Below are 22589 nucleotides of genomic sequence, written 5' to 3'. Positions count from 1 at the left end.
CTTTGTTTAGGGCTTTAGATGACATTCTGTCTGTTAATATCATGTGGCTGGTTTAAATACAATGATGAAGTTAGGATTATTTTAGGCATTGTCACTGTTTTGTCATAAGAAACTAGCTATTCTAAAAAAGAGTGGCATGTGTTGCTTTTTTAATATCAAAAGTTTAATCATTTCTCAACATGTTAAAACCCAATCATTTGCTTTGGACTTGCAGAGGACAAAATAATTTTGCATCCATAAATTTCCAAGAAGTCTCTTTTGTTCATCTTGATTTATTTTCATGTGCTGAGTGACTTGTTGGGAAGTGCTGAGCTTTTTTTGTCAAGACTAAAGGCAGTTGGTTCCATTTTCAGTGTCAGACATTTTAAAGTTGGCTTCTGATAAAAAGTAAACCCAACGTCAGTGTGAAAATTCCTCGGGGATCTTGGCAGAGCTGGGCTCTATCGTTTTTGGAATGGTAGATTGGCCTAAGAATACTTTTAAAGCTTTACGGTAAGCGATTGTAAAATTTGTAAATTTCCAAGAGCAAGAAAGTTAAGGAACCACTCATATATTTAGACCAGCTTCTGCAATTCAGTGTTCAAACAGAGATGCTTATCCTCTAATGAAAAATTTACTCTTTTTTTTTTTTTGACAAGTTGACCACTGAAGTCAAAGAGAATAAAAATATTGTCTCTAAATAGTTGTTTCATTAAAGTATGGATTAAATCTTCATGTTCTCTTGTTTGTGATTCTTTTGGGGTAGAGTAAATATTGATCACTATTCTCTGTCACCTGAGAAAAATAACTCACTGCCTCACTTTTATCCCCAATCTGGCTTTCATAATGATGCCAAAAGCCATTACTTTATATTAGTGGTATTTTTATGTGCAAACTATCACCACGGTGGTTAGAGAAGCTGGTGTTTTAAGATGGGTGTAATATAGGATTCTAAAACTCTTAGTTTCATTGTAATGGGCCCATCATGTGTTTGAACATGATGTCTTGTCTGCATGCTTGAGATTGTTTAGTTCCTACACAGAGTGTTGGACACAGAGGTGTTGTGAACCACAGTGTGTTTGGGCATAGCAGTTCTTTGGCAGGAGGCAACACATCACATACACTGGATCTTCAAAGACTCTGCTTTCCCCCCCATATAATTATTATATATTAAAATACTAAATTTGAAATGTGGTAAATAAACAGCAAAGTAACATAATAGGTACTATTAATGCCAAGCAGTAAAACATATGATTTTTTTTCCTCCTTTCCATCTTTCCTTTTTTTTCTTTAGAACTCCAGAACTACCCGCTCAGATGAAGATAAAGATGATTCCTGGGATGCCTGGGGGGCCTGGAGTGATTGCTCACGGACCTGTGGAGGGGGAGCCTCCTACTCTCTGAGGAGATGTTTAAATGGCAGGTAAGCCACATGCTGATGTGTGTGTGTGTGTGTTCTGCAGCTCTGTCACATTTCCAGTCCTCCTCTGGTTGCTTCTGTTTCTGAGACCAAGTGCTGTGTACAGATAGATCCAGCATTATATAATACTGCTTTTAAGATATGTTTGTAATAGATAAAAATTTTAGGCTTTTGCTCTGAACTGTAACATGTTATGAAATATGATTGTGGAATAGAAGGAGTGATTTATTTAGTATGGCCAAGTACAAAGGGGAGTCCCTTTCACTGTAATACAAATCAAAAGCTGAGTTACCTGTGTATCAATCAGCCTGCACTTGGACATGACATAATGTTCTAGTGCCTGCTGCTTGTATGGATGTATCAAATGCTGCTTTCTGTTAGGAAAGGACAGGACAAGAGAACAAAGTCTCAAGATGCACCAAGGAAGATTCAGGAGGAATTTCTTCACAGAAAGGGTGATTAGACACTGGAATGGGCAGCCCAGAGAGGTGGTGCAGTCCCTGTCCCTGGGGGTGTTGAAGGAAAGACTGGACCTGGCACTCAGTGCCGTGGTCTGACACAGTGGTGTTGGGTCATTGATTGGACTTGGTGATCTCAGAGGTGTTTTCCAAATGAATTGATTCCCTGATTCTTCCCTGCCAGTTCTTTCTGTGCAGTGCTCCTGGTAGCCAAATGTTTTCATGGATAAGTCTTAATGTGGCTCGAAGAGAACAACATAGGCAGTGAAAGCCTTTTACCTCAGTAGTGAAATTGAAGTAATGTAGGACTTGTTACTACAATCCCAAAAGTAGGAGTAATGCACTAGGGCTGTAGTCAGGCAAGAAGAGATCCCAACCAGCTTTGAGGCAGCTGTGCTAGCATCCATAATTTCTTGTTTTACTTGAATAATTCTTAAACATTTTTAAACTGAAGATTATGTTTAAATTTTTATTTGGTTGAGATTTTGAGTTAAATGCAGTATCAGCCAGGAAGTCACTTTTTCTTAAAGAAGACTTGTAGTGTGACGTGCTAGTTAAGGGCAAACAGTATGAAATACAGAGATAAAGATGACTGATTAAAGCACTGCCTGTTTCTTTTAGTGAAAAATGCACAAAGATCATTGAGAAGAGTAATGGTTCTAGCAAGAAGCCTCAATACTCTACCAGTGTGTAAGGGACTGTGAAACAAACTCAATAAATTCTACCAATATAAATTCCACTGTGGTTTTATTAATATTTTTAATGTGTTCCCCTGTGGAAAACATGTGTTTTCCATACCTTGACAAATGTACAGTTTAAAAGGTTTTTTCTATGTTTGATTTTTGGAGTAATGTCCAGGAAATACACAGTTGTGAAAAAAAGTTTTCCCATTTTTATGTGTCATAAACATTTTTAACTTGCATGTTGTGATGCAGTAAGTCTTGCAAAAGATTGGAAATTTGAGACTTGTAATATCTTGAGCTTTAACAGTTGTACCTTCAGCTGAGCTGGTTGAATTTTTGCTTCAGGCATCCAGTTTTTTTCCTCTTCAAATGCTATTTTTTCAATCCCCTCTCACACATGACAAAAAAATATTATTTATTATCAATTTTCATGCAAGAAGCAGAAAATTTAGTCCAAGAGATGTAAATTACCAGCTATTTGTTCACACATTCTTTAATATAAGGGCCATCTTTTTGGCATGAAGGGATTGTTCCAGAACACTCTTCCTGATTTTAGAGAAATTACCAATTATTATTTCTTGTCCAGTTATTTGAAATATGTTTTCAGTTCTTTCAAAGACTTGATATTGCCATTTTTAACATAGAAGAATACCTTACACCATGCAAAAGTTCTGGTTCTTTATTGAGAAGTTTGGCAGAGTGTATCTTGAAAAAAAGTGTCAAACCCAACCTCCCCAGATTTATGAGACCACAATAAATAACCATGACTCTATTATATGCTTGTTATTTCAGCTACTAACAACAGACTGAGGATCTGAATTGCCTGGATTTCAGGATTCACATGCATTGGACACATTATGCATGCAGTGCATAGGATTTCTGTTTAATTTAAAATGATGAGTTAGATATTCTGATCTTCTCCTCTAGCACACATCCTGTTTCTTAGAAATAACTTGGTTGCAATCAGCATGGATCAGACTTAGAGATGCCTTTTTCACAAAATAAATGTGTTTTTCATAAGGGTTGCAGTAAATTGGGCTTACAGGGAAAGTCACACGTTCTTTGCTGAAGAGAGACAGCAGTGTAACCAGTTGAATCCCCAGATCCCCTTCATATTTAAACCTTGTATTTTGAGTCCAGAATATGGCAGGGCAGTAGCAATAAAAGTCTAATTTTTGAGAGAATAACTAGCTGTGAAACAGGCAAGGTTGTGTTTCGCTGTTATACAGTGTAACCATTTTTACTTTGTTTTTTAGGAACTGTGAAGGTCGGAACATTCGATACAAAACCTGCAGTAGTAATGTGAGTCTGGCCTTTAATCCTGTTTCACTTATTCAAAAAATGTGTTAAAGTTTAAGAAATGCTGCTTCTTATTTAAAACCTTATGGTGTGTAATTTTCTTTCCATCATTATTACCATTTTTAAACATTTCAGTCTGCATGACACCATGAGGTCTCAGATTTAGACTTCCCAAATGGACACTTTCTTTTGAAATTAGAGTGCCAATTGTGATTCATAAGGTTTTATATCACTTATTAGGAGAGTTACACATTTTGGAGGATTAACAAATCAGTTCTCATCTTAAACTAAGAAGTGGTTTTCCTGGGGGTGCTGTGTTTTAGATGAAGCATTAAACTGAGCTCTGGATCATTTCTGATCATTAGTGATATGGTGGCACTCTTCATGTGAGCAAAAAGGTGCCTGAGTGCCTTTCAGGTCTAAAATAGGATAATTACTCCTTATATTCCCTCTGTTTGCCTAAACCCAGATCTTTGTGTCTATATACAAGCACATGTCCATTTAGGTGCCCTGGCACAGACGATTTCCATGAGTGACTGTGGGGCTGGAGTTTTGACCATGCAGTTGCTGTTACTGTGATGCAATCACATTTTATTTTTATAGACACTTTTTCTGAATACCATCCACACACAGCAAACTTCATGACTCGTGTTCCACTGATTTGCTGTTGTATTTTGTGCTGTTTAAACAACTGCTGCCTTTCACCCCAGGCCTGGGCTGTCCAAGCTGAGCAGCTCTGGCAGGACTTTGCAGTGCCACTGATGGACATAATGTGTGTGCAAACAGACATTCAGGGTGGTTTATGGTCTGCATTCACCCCCTTGCATGGCTTACCTAACAGTACAGCTTGACACACTTATGATCTGTTCCAGAAAAGACAGCAAGTAGATAAGTAATAAAGATAAGTAATAAACAACATTTTTTTCTCCCTTTTTTTCATTCTTTAAAAAAAAAAAAAAATTAATGTGCTTCTGGCTCTTGGAAAAACAGAATGATTTTTACAAATATACCCCTAGAAGGTGAGGCCTGAGTTTCCTCTGGGTTGAATTATACCCAGGCAAGAGCAGGTGATACTCAGTCATTACCAGTCCTGTGGTTTTTGCCAGCAGCAGGCAGCTGTGGAGCGTGACATGTTCTCCTTCAGACGCCTGACACTGGAAGTTGCCCAGTAAATATATTGAATCAGTGCATCTCCTAGGAGAACTGACCATTCCTGCTTTTCAGTTTGCCACACCTAAAGTGTCTGGTGTGCCAGTTGGCTCCTGCCCTCCTTGAGAACAAGGCTTGCTCACACCTTGGGCTGCTCCACACTCCACTCCTCAGTGTTGGATGGATTTTCCACCACAGTGGCTCGCAGCCGAAGTTCCTGCTGGCAGAAGCAAGTGGAAGTGATAAATGAATAAGTCCCAATGCATGCAGAAATCATATTCTGGACACAAACCCTGTCCCTTGCCCTTTCAGAAGAAAAGGCCCAGCAGCTTGGTGCATGATGGCCTGAGCTCATACATAAAAATGCTACCTGCAAAAAGCCCCATGATCTTTAAAAGCTATGTGATGAGGTAACTTGCAGCCAGTCAGGATGTAAGCAATGAACAAACTGCCACTGAATGCTCCACTGCTTATCCAAATGTCTGTTTGTATGCACTGTGTGCAGTAATCGACCTCTGCCTGCTGGGTCCTGTGCACTGCAGCTTCCCACAAACAGCTCATCTGAGTGCACCTTGCTCCTCCAGAAAAAGCACTGGGGAACTGCTCAGTGCACAGGGAAGATGGTGAGGTCAATTTGGGCATGTTTTCTGCTGGAATGCAGAGGCCTTTATGCTTTTAGTATTTGTAAGGGTAGTTGTAGACACTGTTAATTTAAAGATTTATGCAGTAGAAATCTGATGGAAATGAAGGCACTTTATGCTTCAGCATAGAGAAAATTAAGATGATTTCCATATCCTCTCTGAACTCCCAGGGAGTTTATCTGAAGTTACTGGAGCCTGTTTTTTAACTTTAGGACTTATTTTAAAGCGATAAGTGGCAGGCACCTTGTGTGTGAATCTGTTTGAATTTATGATGATTCAAATGTTAATTTCCAGACAGGAAACTGCCTTTATAGTTCTGCTTTTGGGGCATGTCTGAAAGGGATCAGGTTTCCATTTCAGTTCAGATACAGTCAGAATCTCTCAGGAATGGTTTTTCCTAGATTATCGGTCAGATAATGAAGAACTCCTGAGAAAAATATATTTAATGAGATTTCCACTGTTAATACAGTTGATCTTTGAAATTGACATCACTGAATTCAAACCCCATATTAGAGCTGAGTTAACCTAGAAATGGGACCTTACACCTAATGTAAACCTGAGACTACTAGGCCAGTTTAGTTTCAAATTATATAATTTTCCCAAAAGCATTATTTCTAATCAGTGCTTCTCACTTTAGGAGTGAAATTTTAGTTTGAAAATTAAGAGTTTATACTAGCTTCTTTCCATATTAATAGGTATTACTGGTAACCACATGAGACATTCAGTATAAATACACAGTGTAAAGCTGTCTGCAAATGTAATTTTGCTACATGATACATTACACCACTAACATCTATATTGGGGAGTACAAATGAAGCACAACTTAATATGTGTGTCATTCTAATGAAAAGAACAAGAATCATTTTACCAGAAAATTGGTTTCATGTGGATTTGTAATGGAATAGTAGTAAGTTCATTGAACTCAAGCATAGTTCCAGAATAATATTAGTGATATTTCAATCAAAAAATTAATTCAAGGTCTTAGCAACAAAATAATTGCTAAGATTAAGGCATATGTGTAGCCTGCTTATCTTTCTATCATAACTGAGATGCCAGGTGCATGATTTCCTAAAACTCCATGTGTGCTTTCAGCCTTCCATACAGAAACTTTAGAGAAATAAACTATTCATTGTATATTGTTCAATGAGATGTTCAGTCTGTCTTGCCCCCTTTTTTTAAATTTGAATTTTTGTATATAGTGTTACATTCTAATGCAATGATGTGCACTATGTGGAAGTGTTTAAGTTAATCCTTTAGGGTCCTATTCACAGAACAAGTTATTTGGGCCATTTCCCCATAAATTTCACATTCTTGTGTGCCAAAAAGTCACTTATATTTTTGCCAGAATGATTCTTCCACAGTCAGAAAAAACACTATTTTGTAAAAGTTATCCCCATGTTTAATTCCATTATAAAATTTTATTATAATGCTCACACTTGTTCAACAAATTCTTCTATAATTGTCCCAGCATCCACTTAACCAGCTAATTTATCCCATTCAGAAAATCTTGGTTGTACTCTGTCTATAATATTTGTAATATTTCACCTTGAGTTACATAGTTTCTCACTAATCTGTTCATTTATTTATTTTATATTTATAATGCTGATGCACCATAAAGGTGGTTTACAGTTCAGGTATCTTGATTTTACTTAGAAGTGGCCTGAAAATTGTGTAGGAAAAACATAGAACCTGAAGCGAAATTCAAAAAGAAAACAAAACAATGACTTCATCAGTTTTGGCTCGGTTTCAACAGAATGAGATTCAAAGAATAAAACTAGACAAAAGGCTAGACTTTGTTTGGTGTCATCATTTTTACTGGGAATTTTCTTGCCTTCTCTTTTGTGCTTTTTTCAGTGCAGTAATTGTTGGCAAGAGTCACAGGGTCTGATGCAACCTTCATATTTTGTACATGAAAATTGCCTACAAAGATACAGATTTCCCAGGTCAGCTTTGTTTTCAGAGGCTGAGGGTGCTCATTGCCAAAAGTCAAAGATACATTTCGTAAGAAGCCAGCCCTTGGATGCAGTAGTTTTTAATCACCTGTCACAAAAAGAATGGGAATATATATATATGTGTGTGTGTGTTTTTAATCTGCATGGTAGTCATGTCTAAAGCCTCTTTTTCAGATCTGTCTGATATGTTTGTAAATGGTGTCATAAATACACTTCAATCCACTGCAAGGTCTGGGTGTGATTATTTTTGCCAACATTTTCATGTATTAGACACCATAGATATGTCTTCAGCTCCTTATGTAGAGTAACCTACAAATGGCCTGGCCATGGTTCAGTGGATTGAGTTTAAGACAAAAGCTATTGCTGAAATTAACAAATTGGAGAAATCCTAAAATCAGTAGCAAAAATATTTAACAAATAAGAAAAAAAGTGAAATATTAAGAGGAAAGAGGGAATGGTGGAATAAATTCATGCCTGGGGCCCACACATGGTTCACCCCTGCCTACCTCTCCCATTTTTGCACTGCCTTTTCCTTTCTATTTTTTAAACTCCACTTTTCTGACCCAGACTAATGGTTTTAAATGGATGTTTACAAGTCCTCTTGTTGTCTTCATTACATTCATTTCTGTGCTTAGTTGTCTTTGTAAACTCCTTTCTTTATACAAATATTTATTGTTCCCTAGAAGACTGGGACCTGAACTTGGTTGCCATCCAAATTCTGATATAATGCAAATGATAATAATTTCAGCTCTTCGACATCCCTCTGTGATGCTCTTTTTACGCTCCTGCTTTTGAACAGAGCTCAAACATAAAGCAGGTGGAGCTGGCATGCGAATCGAGCTGCCAGAATCACTTTGGGCTCTTTGAAGATGCCAGAAGAGAATAGGGAGATGAGAATTCCCTTGCTCTGAAGCAGCCAGGAGGCGAGTGGAAGGAAGGAGCTGCATTGTGTGGAATCAATGAGAAACAGTAACCATGGCTTGACATCCTGACTTCGTGGTGTTTGTGTCTTGGCATGGCATCAACACGCGGTGATAATGGACTGTAACAGCAGCCTGTCAGGGCTCAGCCGAAGGACATCACTCTGCCTGCTTTACAGATCACCCTGTAATTCTTTGTGATGAAAATGGAGCTGTGCATGGCTGAGCAACACTGCTCCCAAATGCTGCTTCTAGCTTCACCTGAATCTGATGTCCACTTAGTGTTATTTTGATCTTTAGCTGCTCCTCTCCTTGCAGCGGCAGAAGGGAACCATGTGGTATCCATATGAGCTCTGAAGTCCTCTCTGCTTTTTAGACTTGCTGTTGTGGAAAATGAGAGGTGACAGATAATCAGAGCCAAATTCTGCTCTCATTTACACCAGTGTAAACTTGGTGAATTTCTTGGGAGTGACATTGCAGTAAATATGTGTGGGTTCTCACAGCATTTACTTGATGTTTGTAGAAGCTCTCACTTGAGGGATTTTGCTGAGGTAAAACACTCACTGTGTCTTATTCCATCATTGTATAGTTTAAAAAAATATGGCTCAAGCTAGCATTATCCCAGATTAAAAATAATATAAAATGTGTTAGTATCCTTCTGAATTATTGTCACTGTAAGGTGTAGCACTAGACAGAATTGAAAGGTTTTGCTCTGAAAGCTCAGTAAATTCCTCGGTGCTCAGCTGCAAAAACTGCATGTGTTGATCAGTAGATAGAATACTGATTTTTAGAACATATTTTATGTAGATTACAACCAATTCAGTGACAGTTCTAGGTTACTGTTTGCTTTGGTGAAAAAAACCCCAAACTGAGGGCAATATTGTTGGGGGTATTGAACTGAAATTCAAACCTTTCTCCTGTACATTTTACTCTGCAGTCCTGTGTGTAATTCACTTACTATTTTGTTAGGTTTTTTTTTTTCAGGGAAGGTTCAGTTCACTGATAAGGTTGAAGCTGTATTTGGGATCAGTATTGTTAACTAATACTTACTAATAAGTTCCATGAGTTCGGCTGACACATCACAGTCCTTCAGTCTTCCATCCAATGAAAACAAAACTTTGTTAAAATCAGCCTCACATCTGGCTTATATGTGCAGTTGGAATTCTTGGAAGAATATTCTTTCAGTCTGGCATATGGACTCTTTGACACTGGACATACTTTCAAATGAAGTCTGTAGTGAGGAATTGTTTGACACAGTAACTCCTTTGCCAGTACTTTACTAAAGTTATTTTCAAATCAATCAGTATTCATCTCCATTCCTGTCATCATAGTTTAATATTAACATCATTGTTTGGGTGCAATGCTTTATGTAGAAAAAATATTTTAGAACATTTTACTTCAAGCAGTTCTCATATTTGGTCTTTCAGCTGTGTGTGCTGAGGCACTGTGTGAGAGAAGGTACGGAACTGTCTCATTAGAACTGGAAATAGACGATCAATATTTACAATTTGACTTATATTTTGTTCCAACAAAATAAGCCTTCCTGTTCCCATGAGGTGAAGGTGCTTTTTAATTAGACCAAAGGACTAAGCACTGAAAGTTCTGGTGTTTCCTCCTAATGATTTGTCCCTTTTCCAGGAAATATGAAACAACTAATTAGACCATTTAAAAAAAATTTATATGTAGCATTTATACCTCTTTCATTACTCTAACATATGAATTGATGAATGAGTATAGAGGCCTCAGAAATCCCTTCCTGGGAAAAGCTACTGAAGAGAGAAATACTAAATATCAGATATCTCCTAGTAGTCAATTAAAATATATACATTCCTTTAGAAGCTAATTCTTGCTATAGAACCAGACTTTAATTGCACTACCTGGTGTGATAAAAATTAGCATTCTTAATTATCCTCCTATATCAGTTATGTTGTTATTACTGGAATATGTGTCATATTCTGTACTTGCACTCCAAGCAATGGATTAAGCAACATAAATAGTTTTAATACACACAATAAAACTTTGTAGTGGCATCTTTGTCAAAGCTGATCAGCTCTTAAACCAAGTCTACTTGAAGAGCTGCTGTGTTATTCATCAGATAACATTACTGCAAATGCAAAGTGTTCCCTACTTTTTAAAAAAATATTTTTTGGTTTGTTTTCAGGACTGTCCTTCAGATGTTGGTGACTTTAGAGCACAACAGTGTTCAGCCTACAATGATGTCAAATACCAGGGACACTTCTATGAGTGGATCCCTGTGTATAATGATCCTACTGCACCATGTGCCCTGAAATGCCAAGCTCTGGGAAAGAACTTGATTGTGGAGCTTGCCCCAAAAGTGCTAGATGGTACTCGCTGCAATGTTGAATCCTTGGATATGTGCATCAGTGGGATCTGCCAGGTATGTTCATGGTGTAAATCTAAATGGGGACTTGTGAGGCACTTTGGGTTTGTTTTTCATTTTATTTATCAGCTTAGATGTATCTGCAAGCATTGTCAAGTGGATTGTAGATAACTTACCTTTTCAGGAAGAGACAGAACTTCCTGACTGACTTAGCCATGGATGTTTTTCTGTATAGATAAAGGGTCAATAAAATCCATTCACTCTTCTATTTATGCATGTAAAAATTAATGAACCTGGTTATTGTAGCTGCAGCTTTCTAAACTTTAGTACATCTGTGAGGATGTGATTAAATTGCAGAGCCTTCCATTTCATTTTATTCCTTCTCTGAGTCTCATATAAACTCTGTTAAGGAGAAAATTGGACATTGTATGGGATCCAGCCTGGAATGGCAGGTATTAGTGTATAGGTCTGTCTTCTTGTGTGGGTGAGTGTTGTGGTTGCGTGAACTGATTGATTGAATATTTTACTGGCTATCAACATTTCTAGATATATTTATTATTTAAGTTACTCTGTTGACTCTACACAGTTGGTGTAAAAGCAGAAAGTTGTAATATTTGAGGCTTACCAGCCTTGCCCATGTCTTATTAGCAACACAATATTGCAAACTTGTTTTATGAACAGAACAGTTTGTAGAGAATGGACATGTTATTGCAATTAGTTTTCTTTCGCTGCAAGTGGTTGTTGCTCTGTTAAATGTCTAAAATGTGTGCGACTCAAAAATGCAGGATATGGCCCAGTGAGAAAAATAGCTCCATTATAGAGGAAAATTTGACACATTTGGCAGAAGACTGCTGCATGGATTATAGCAACATTAATATATGATCTGGACCTTGCTGTGGGTTTTATGTGACTTCTGTGCATGCTGCAGTTCCAATGCCAGTCGTGTCAGCACACAGTGCATCTGCTGCCTTGGAAACAGGAGAATTCCTCACAGAAAGACTGCATTTGTCAATAGTACATCACTGTGGCATCCAGCAGTGTTTGATACCCTCTATTTGAAATAGGATATACCTCTAGAAGCTCTGGGAGCACTTGCCAAATAATATACTTCATGTGCTGTGTTCTTAGCAATACTTCCTGTCCTCACAGAAAGGCTTTCACCCAGGAGGATGTCCCAGCTGTGCCCAGGATGTCCCTGAGTGCCAGGCTGGATCTAAGGGGGCTCTGGGCTTTTCAAGGGCTTCCCCTCAGGGTGCTCTGGAGTTGATTTCAAGCACCTTCCATCTTTCATACATGGCATAAAATCCTCTGTGCCCAGAGTGGATTCAATTTTGTGAGGAACAGTTGGGAAGCATATTTAGAAGGAGTGTTTTAAATGTTTCTTCTTAGCATTTTGTAGTATTCATGTGTATGTATAATATAAAATGCTTGGAAATGTAAATAATCCATTTTTTAGAATAAATTATATAAGAAATTAGGAAGAAATTAATCAGGTAAAAATTGAATTAAATTTCAATTAAATTAAAAGAAGATTCATTTAAATAACCTTTTCCTCTTTGCAAACTCTTTTGGGGGCAGAGTGAAAGGAGCTGTGGGAGGTGGGGACTTCCTCAGAAACCAACACAGAGCTTTGTACTCTTCCTGTTTGAGCAGGAAAAGAAAACAAATTGACATCTAATCTTAGCCAGAAAAACATGGTTATTTAGTCAACTGCTCTTAAGAGAGAGACAGCACAGTTGTGATTCTCTGCAGTTGTTGCTGTAAGGTCTGTCTGTTGGGTTCTGACATGGTATTGGCACAGCCAGCAAATTACTTGGCAAATATTTTTAGTTAACTTGTCTAAAGGAGCACATCACACTGCTGATGTGGGTACCTTCACTTCTATGCCTGGGAGCACCCAAGAGCTCCTATAAGGAGCTGGTTTTGCTTATTTATAGTCTCAAAGTTGACTCAAATTCTCCTCCTCCCCAGTGTGATTTCACTTTCATCTGTTCTGGTTCCTGGTAAGGTAGAGCTGCATCACTAATTCTGCCTCTTGTTCAGACTCTCACCTTGGCAGCATATGAAATTACAAGCGTGGTGAATTCTTGCTCTCCAGCTTCACTTCTGATCTTTTGCACTCCCATTATCAAGCAAATCAACCTCAATAAGCTCCATCAAAGAAAATTGTGAGATGACAAAGCTGCAGTCTGGATTAGGAGGTGTGAGGCTTCAGAGGAAGTGAAATCTAAAGATGGTGGAGCAGGGAAAATTTATTGGGGAAGTTAGTAAGATATTTTGGGGTTGCTTGAGGGCTTAACTCAGTCAAACCATTTGATCATGTTTTTGCTGCTGCCCTGCCTCTGTTACCAACCCAAATATCTGGGGCTGTTGTGTTAAATGGGGACAGGTCAAAACTTCACTGCCAGGATTTTCACACTTCTGATATTTTTTCTAGTCTCTGCACAATTCCCAAAACATTTTTTCATATAATGTGTTCCTGCTGTGCCCATCTGGATGTGGGTGGAGACATTTAAAAACATCTGCATGTCAGACACATATGTGGGCAACATTTACCCAGTCACTCTGCCTGCTTTGGGGCCCTGACTCTCTTTGGGTTTTGGTTTTAATTTGTGCAGACCTGCTTTTTTCTACCAGAATGCAGAATGGGGTGTTACTTGTGCCAGCACCTGAAATGGTTACAGTGCTAATTTTCCTAATATGGAGTAATATGTTTAGACAACAAATAGACGCATCACCCAAAAAATCTGGAGTCCTAAGGAGCAGCCTGAGTAGTTCTGTCCTAGGCTGTCACAATTAGGTCAAAGATGATGTAAATCCTGCAGTGAACTTTCCATTTAGTGTCAGCGAGTTGTTTGTGCTCCAAAAAAGGCAGACACTGCACTGTGCTTTGTAGCATATGGCATAAATTTAGCTGACATCAGAACACATCCCACATGTCAAGTGCAGCGCCATCAACTTCTGCCATGCTCGTTCTCTTCTGTCACATGTCATCATATGGCGAGTAGGTATCACTCACCACCAAAGCTCTCCTAGCTGGATGTAAATATCTGTCAGAGTTTTCATTGGAAACAGTTTCTGTAAGCTCTTGGAAGACTCTTGCAATTTTTTTTTTTTTTTAAATAAGCTTTGTTCGTGCTTTAAACTTAAATTATAGCAAATTATTAATTTCTTCAAATCTTGACTCCTTTTATCCTGACAGTTGCTTTCTCAAACTGCATTTTGTGTACTTTTGGTCCCTGTAGATACATTTTCTTTGCCTGTAAATATGTTCAGGGACTGCCCAAGATGCACAGGAGATTTGGTGTGCAGAGACTTAGAAAGTAGTTTCCTTTCCATCCAGTATTACTACAGACATGTTTCTGACACATGTTAGTCTGAGTAGTTAATTCTTGAATAGCTGTTAAAAAAACAATTTTTCCCCCCCAAAATGAACATTTACAATCTTCTCTTAACATTTAAAAATTAGGAAAAAATGTCTGTGTTGCCTTTTCCTCCTTTTTAGCCTTTAAACTTTGAGTGATTCATAGGAAGAACTGATTTTGAGGTAGCTCTGTGTCAAGCCAGCTGTTACAGTGAACCTGCATTCTTTCCCGGGTACCACTAATTAGCAAACACACAGAACAAAGTACATTTTGGAGCATGAAGGAGCCCCTCTGTAGATGCCTGTACTCTGTCCACATGTTACTGCACCAGAGCTGGCAGGCTGGACCCCCTCCAGAAAGACTGTGGGAGTTACTCATGGAGATCCAACAAAACTTCCTGGCTCTCAGAGCTACATATGAAAAACTTCATGTGACTGCACACATGTGACATGAGCCATAAAACTGGGAGTGGGGAGCTCCAGCTGCAGCTCAGCTGGGAGATGTTGGTGGCTCTCCAGAAGTCCCACTGCAGGATGGGGCTGAGCTAGGCAGGGGCTGCCACATCCTACGTGACCTGCCAGTGTCACCCTCCCCAGCCTCGGTGGGTTGGTTTTCCCATCTGATGGAAGCTCTTGGCACTGCCCAGGCCAGCAGATCATGGAGCCACCATGAAGCACTATCCCTTCAAGGGCTGCACTTCCCTGAATGTCACTACCCACCTTGGTGTAGGGCTTCCCTCAATGTGACATTGTTGGCTACTCAGCAGTATGCTTTTATAAATAAATAACAGGATACTCTCAGACATTGCAGGTAATGATGGGATACTCTCAGACACTGAATAGGTCTTTTGGAATCACTTGTTTTTATTTTGCAGCTTCCCACTGCTGCTAGAAACTGATGTTTCTCTTCAGGTCTTGTCTTATTCTCTGTCTTACTGTTTCTTATGGAGAATGCTCTCTATAGGGATTTCTTACTGTGTAAGTTTATCCTTTCTTGTCAGATGAGTAGTGGATTTTTTTCTAATCTCCAGTTTCTTATCTTTATTTCTTTGTTCATAAGTGATTCTCTCTGCCAAGTTTTGTTTTGTTTTAGAGAGCTCTGTGCAAATGTGACTTCCCAGCCTAGCAAGGATCTAAATCATGTGAGTGGTGATAGCAGAAAACCTCATCATTTGGGTGTCATCTTGAAGTCGTGCCTTCATAACCTTCAAATCCCCCAGTACTTACTTCACCAAGCAAGGCAGATTTGGCTGGGTCCAACCAGAAAAGGACCAAAGTAATCTGATTTCATTCACTGATTTCTTTTTCAAAAGCACTCTCACAAACAAGAAGCCCACTGGAAGTTTTGTGTCCTATCCTCTGGCTGTGTGTGAGTGTGTTTTTTTAAAATGGAGACCATGTGGGAAAGGGTACTTGCTCCTACCGGGTGGTCCTGTAATCTCCCAGCTCCTCTAGCATGTGACAGATCCTGTAGTAAGAGTTAAAGGTTTTGGAAACACTTTGTTTTATTTGATGGAAGTGGATTTACAGAGTTGTGGAACACTCTTTAGCCTCTTGCCTTCAGATATAAAATGTCAGCAGAAATATGTGGAAAGTCTTTTTAGGAGCCCTTTAGTATGCAGTGAATTTTATGCACTGTATTTTTTTCTTTTCTGGGTTTTTTTTATTGCTTTACATTCTTTTCCTCTGTATGGATGGCTCGGGAATCTGAACATCATGGAGCATCTCCTTGTGCCCATCATTCTGACTTGTTTTAAGCCTCCATTCTAAGGTTTGCATTTTGACACACTTTGCCTTTACTGCCTGATTTCTTACCTGTGAGGAACTAAAATCCCTAAACAGAGGATGTTTTCCTCCTCTCAGGTTGCTGCCCGTTCAGCTTGGCTGCTGGGGTTGCAGCTCTGTTTGCTGGGAGGAGATGAGCTGGGAATTGCACTGTTGGTCCCGAGTGCATGCACAGGGTCCCTGAAGGGGCTTTATTCTGTTAATTAGCACATGCTGAAGCCTGTGTCAGCTTGTCTGGGCTGCTGCTGTCCTGTGCTGGTTTGATTCCAGAGATGTGAGACCTCGTGCCACAATCAGGCCTTTGTTAGCTCAGATAGAACTGAAGAGTTATGAGACAGGACCAAGTGAGAAGAAAATCATGACTCCTACCAAGATAAAACCTCAGTGAGGATAAACCAGGGTTTGAAAGCAGTGCTTGAAAGCTAAGATTCCACACTACTTTTAAAAGTAAATTAGAAAAAAAAAAAAAGTAACTTGCTTAATTGGAGGGATGTTCTGGTATCTCTCCCTCTGCTTGTCAGAATCAATTACTTGTGGATGATGAGCATGGGAAAGAGACAGTGGGAGCTTTTTGCTTTATGTTCTCTCTGGAGACATATTTTATCTGTGTAGGAATAAAGTGCAAGCTGAAGCTATCGCAAAGTGAAGGATGTGAGCAGAGATTGCAAAGTCAATGAATAGATGGGCTTTGAATGACAACAAGGTTTTACAGCAGGGCAAAGAGACGTGGAAAATATTGACTAAGACAGAGCAGGATTTTCACGTGACAGTTTTTTTATTCATGTCTTTATTACCATGAATTCCCATAGCCATATTTTAAATTAATTATTTGTTGTGTGGATACAGTCATTGCTGACATCTGCCTGTGCTGGATCCTGTGCTAAGACAAGTAGAGAAGGCAAAAATGCAGCAAATAGCTGACATTGATGCAATGAGATCTGTGTACTCTGACAGCACACACAACTGTGCAATGAAACACAACCTTAATTTCTCTGAGTTTTGGATTTTGTGAGTGTCTGTGTTATAGGAAATAGGAATCCCTTTTCTCTGAGCAAGACCCAGAGGATTTTAATTTTCCCTATTGAGTGATTCTAATAAACTGCAGTAGAGATTTATCTTTTTGAGCATGTAAGGGTTTTTCACTGTTTTCTTCTGTTACTAGTAAATGTTGAAATAAAACATGTCCTTTCTTAGTCAAGTCACAAGACTTGGAAAAAGCATTTTTGTCTGAGGTTATCTTGTATTCTGTGCAATGCGAATAACCTTTAGATGTATGTAAATGTTTTCACTCCATTTTTATCCTAGTTCTCATCTCTTGTAAGGCTGAAATTAATAATTAGGTTAAATACTGTCATCCTGGTGGCTGGGCAGTCAGATCACTTCATGGGATATGTTTGGAGCAATAGTCTACTTTCACCCTATGTTTTGCAAATCTTGACAGATTTGAAGGCAGTGGAAGGCACTTGCACCTGGTCCACAAAGCTTTGCCACCCCTCAGCAGATCAGTGCTCCAACCAACCCAGGATTCCCTTACTGAGGTACAGACCTGCTGCTGGCCAACTCTAAAATAAAAACCACTGGAAAAAATACACTGAGATTACAGATTAATTACAGACTATTCAGTCCTTGAGGGAAAGATCTCCTGTACACTAACTCTACAACATTCTTGTGAAGAAGTACAGTTATCACCTCCATTTGTGCATTCTGCAGGACACTTCCTTGCTCAGCAGAAATACAGCACTTCTTTGACATTTTAAGCACATTGGGCATTTCCCCATTAATGATTTGCTGGGTTTTCTGATTTGGCTGAATTTCACTTAATGCCATCTGTATCTTTGTGTTAAAATTCCTCTTGCAGGCTATTCCAGGAATATACATTTGTGCATCCTTTGAAGTAGCCAGGCCAATGGGAGCACAATAAATGTACCCAGAGTAGCCTTCAGCTGAGTATTCCTGAGCACTGTGGGGTTTGCTCAGCAGCTGTAGAAGGATGGTAATTATGTCATATTGAGATATTGTTGAATTGATTTTCTGTTTTCATTTCATTAAACCAAATCACATTAATAAAGGGCATTACTCCCTGACACTGAGCTGCCAGTCCCTCAAGTAAACATAGAACACTTCAAAAGAAAATCTTGCCTAATCATTTTAATGGAATCACTGATAAATGAGAGTCTGTATCAATAAAAAAATTATTAGTCAAAGTAGAAAATGATTTAGTATTTAACAAATACATTGCTGAATATTTAAATGGCATGTCTGCTAAAGAGCTTAGTCTAAAACACGGTATGTAGAAAAAAAATGGCACTAGTGCAGCTTCAGTTTTAATGTTTCACAAAATTTATGTATCTGTCACAAATAAAAATAGCAGTGATTTATACTTTTGTGGCTGCTTCTATTAGGAGAACTCAGTATATTTGTTTTTTCTGGCTATACCTGGATCTTTGGCTCCAGAGGACCCTAGAAGGGGGAAAGCCCATTTTGGAAGAGAAATACTATAATTATCTCTATTGCTGTATATGATTTCATGCTTTTGATAGTCATAATGACACTTAACACCTGTGTGATGCTTGTTATGCACAACCAGATGTCTGGTTTTACTCATCTTTGAATAAAGTATTTTTATTTTATAAAGTGTAGTTATCTCTTCAACTTCTTTATTTGGTGTATACAATCTTGAGTCATTAGCATCACAGAAACATTTTTGAATAAATGAAATGTAGCATTTTTATTTTTGACATCTCACTGCGGTAGAATGAGTTCTACAAAAAAATGGTGCTGTGCCTATTTTGGGAGAGTCTGCAGCTGGAGGTGAGTGGCCAGCTGAGGTAATGCCACAGTTCAGGAGGGCTAAAGCAATGGTCTAACAAGCAAATGTTGAAATTTTAAAACTTTATCCTGTATCGGGTTTTGTACTGGCAATTCTAGTTCATGTTTGTATTTATATTTATTAAGAGAAGTCTCTGAAAGGAGGATAGGGAGGGTGTGCATGGGATTTGCCTTGTTTTTCACTATGATGCTTTTTTACCATATTGGAATTTTAGTTAAAATTCTGTCACCTTGCAGTCCTGTCCATTTTCTCATCATAGTTAATTATAAACATCTTAACAAAGGAAAATCCTTCAATTTCACGGATTATTCTTGGACCTTCACAAATCAAAATTAACATGCTACATTAACTTCTTTGTTTAAGTCCAATTCCTCAGATGAAACACTACTAATTGAATATGACCTAAAGAAACAGCTTTATATGAGCTTCTGAGTGATTTTTGGATTCATATTTGCAAAAATATTTGTAATGTTCCATAGTCACTTCTAACATATCAGCAGTGATTTCATTCTTCTCTTTCATGTATATTACTGTACTTTATACCCTGACCTTTTGCTCTTCCTTTGCCTTTCTGAACCTACAAGAACTATTCTAAGTATTTAACACCCTTCAGTATTGTCTTTCACAACAGCACTGCCATGCTAAAGTTTGTTGAAGCAGATGAGTGGTTTTGTTCACTGCTTAACCAGATGCTTTCTATCCAAGTTGCATGTGAGAAAACACTGTAATTATTTTTCTTATTTCTTCTTTTTTCTTTTTTTTTCCCTTTTTAGGAACAGACAAGTAACATATTCAGATTCTATTCAAAAATAGTAATGGATCAGACACCTGTTTCTGAAAATAATCTTGCCTCATCCAAATTCATAGATACCCCATCATGGACAATTTTTATAAATTCACAGAGTGGCCATTTCCTCAATACTCTTTTTATATTAAATTTCGACTTTTTGTTCGTTATGTTACTTATCGGTGATTATTCTCCCTGCTGTCTGAGGAACTCACTTACAACATGGTCATTACAGTACCTGTATCATTTTTTGGGATGATGATATTTATGATTACAGATTTCTTAAATTCACAGGGTCCCAATCCTTCCATTACACAGTTCATATTATCACTTGTTTCATTTATTCAGCCTAATATTAAAATCACCTAATATTATTTCTGACTATGCCCTAAAAGCCTGCAGATGTTTTCCCAGTCTGCCTGTAATATTTATAGCTGATCCCTTTGCTCTGTAAACAGCAAGCAATATGGGGTAAATTAATCCTACAAAACGCCTTAATTGTGAAAATCATCAGCCTCTTTGGCTGGCTGAGGTGGTGTGTGAGCAGGGGAAGGCTGTTGCCATTTATTATTTTCTTGTCCTTGTTGCAGATTTATTTGCAAATGTACTGTCTTCAAAATGTTTTATCAAGCACTATTTTTTCCAGTGGTTATTGGCTAATATATGAATACCTTAAATTCATAGTATTTAGTGTCACAATGCCATATGTTTTTGTGGCCTGCTTTTCCAAGCTCTATCTTGCAGCTTCCTCTTCTTTTGGTGAGATCTGTGACTTTTCAGCTTACCTGAGAAATACCCAATCAAGGGTTTACAAACACAAAAAGGTCTGGACTCTCAGGTTTGAAATACTCCCCATCCCAGTGTTCACTCATTAAGATCCCTTCTTGAATTAGCTCAAAATTTGAGGCTTGTCACTTAAAAACCTGTGGAATTTTTGGGTGCTTCGTGTTAAACAAAATCTGGAATTCTGTGCTCACTTCAGGCCAAAACTGTGACTATAATTTGAGTTGTTTTCTAAATTCTATTCCAGGGTAACATTGCTTAATATTCATATTTGTAGCAGTTGATGTGAACGTAACCTGGGAAGGAAATCTGCAGAGGCTGAATGCATCTGAACACACCACCTTGGCTGTCAGGGGAGCCATAAACCTTTTCCCACATCCAAGGCCCTTGCAGCTAGCACTCCTGTTTTATTTCTGTGGCATTTGTGTATTATTAAAAAATAAGCAATAATACTATATGAAACAGTCCTCTAAAGTATGCTGCTGTGCTGATTATCTTTTCTTACGTTCCATGTTGGACACAATAATGCCTTGTGTTTGCACAGTTGTGTAATTTTTGTTACATGCAATGAGAGTTTGTTTTCACAGGGGCTGTGTAAGAGCTCAGGCTGGATGTTTGTTATTGTCATGTTGTGCCCTCCTGGGCTGCTCTGCAATGTCTCTGCTTGCTCAGTGTCCTCCTCCCATGAAAGCCTAGCAGAATCTGTAGCCTACAAATGTGCAAGAACTTAAACTAAGGAAAATAGCATTCTTTCATGCAGGGTATCATAATGTGAAGCTTGGGTTTTTTTCATTTAAATCAATTGATAAGTGAATAAAATGCTTTTTTAGTATTTAGAAAATGTATTACAGTATGAAATGGAGATGTGTTTGAGACATCTGGGGAGAGATTACACTTGCAGTGATACAATTTACCTCCATGTTCTAGTAGTATCTTTGTGTAAATAAGGGCAGGAGAGTTAGTGGAGAGCAGTAACTACTTCAAAAGTCTACCAAGAGAAATATAGACTCTCTCAACCACGGGTGTGGTCTCCATCACTGCACCATCTGCATGCTTCAGGAATTTTAGGAGATTCATTTTTTCATGCATTCATCCACCTGTCAGGTGGGAATCTGCAGTTAGAGCCTTTCCCTGGACTGGAATGGAAAAGCACAGGAGATTCCAAAGATCAGGAAACAAAGTCTCTTGTGGGGCTGGGAACTGAAAGAGTTGCAATACTGAGGTGAATGTATCAAGCACTATAGTATTATATCCCATGAAATTTCATCTTCCTTCTGATTCACATAGTGGCCGAGCCAGTTTCTGTTTCTTAAATTGTGTTTAAATGAATTTCTCAATGTTAATTCGTTATAAAATGGGAAGATAGGCTTGTTTATAGTAATTTGTCTTCAACCTTTTTCTTTTTGTAATTTTCTGGATGTCAGTAATGAACCCAGAGATAATGCTAGAAACAACTTCAGAAATACTTCAATCTGTAATCCAAGCCTAAATTATAGTACAGTGTTCCCACATGGCTGCTGTGTGGTAAATAAGCACCTGTTCTGAGGTGGTCTGAGTACACACGTGTGTTAATTTGCTTCACTTTTACAACTAAGTCTTTTGTTAAAACTGAAATTATTTACTGTTAATGTTAAGCCGCTTATTTCTTTTTAAAATGAATTCCTTGCTGGGCTACACAGGATTAAGATCCCCTTCAGTTGCAGGAATAAAATAATTTCCTGCTGTTAATGGAGGTTTCTCTGGTAAATCTGAAGCCCTTAGGAAGGCGATGCCTTCACTGCAGCAGGTCTCTCAGCTGAAGTGCTGTAAACTGTCCTGCTTAATGCCCTCCTCTAAAGGGAATTCAAGCAGTAGGGAATTGGGAAAATAGGGGAAAGGGGCAGAAGGGGGAGGTGGGAGTGCTTTGTTTTCTTTTCCACAGACACGTGAAACTTTGAGATTGCATTTCCCCGTGTTTGGCAGTGGATGTGTGTGATTTGTGTGTCTCTGTGTGTGTGTGAACTCCGACTGGAAGGCCCAGCCCTGCTCTTGCATGTGGACTCGATCCGCACCTCTCCGAGGGGATCGTGTGTCAGTTTTGGCACAGCACACAGGCAGTGGATCTTGGCAGCTCAGGCTACCCCTTCCAAGCATTTTTATATAGGAAGAGGCGTGTGCTGGCCAGTTTCAGAATTCTAGCACTGCTTTTAACTGTGAGTT

General features: G+C 38.6%; 1 protein-coding gene across 4 annotated transcripts in view; it reads left to right on the top strand.

Annotated features, from left to right (window-relative positions):
* The window catches only part of ADAMTSL3 (ADAMTS like 3), a 170718-nt gene that overhangs the window by 74035 nt on the left and 74094 nt on the right, over nucleotides 1-22589 (top strand). For all 4 annotated transcript variants that reach the window (XR_014854291.1, XM_085070493.1, XM_085070495.1 and 1 more), the window contains exons 4-6: nucleotides 1274-1401; nucleotides 3796-3841; nucleotides 10662-10898. Coding sequence is in view for 3 of the 4 variants with exons in the window: in XM_085070493.1 (XP_084926619.1) it covers nucleotides 1274-1401; nucleotides 3796-3841; nucleotides 10662-10898 (411 nt within the window). In the remaining variant the exon portion in view is untranslated. The remainder of the gene's footprint in view (nucleotides 1-1273; nucleotides 1402-3795; nucleotides 3842-10661; nucleotides 10899-22589) is intronic.

Source organism: Lichenostomus cassidix, chromosome 10, assembly GCF_008360975.1.
Source record: "Lichenostomus cassidix isolate B80296 chromosome 10, HeHo_3.0, whole genome shotgun sequence".
Taxonomy (NCBI): Eukaryota; Metazoa; Chordata; class Aves; order Passeriformes; family Meliphagidae; genus Lichenostomus; species Lichenostomus cassidix.
This window is presented reverse-complemented; position numbering and strand designations above follow the sequence as displayed.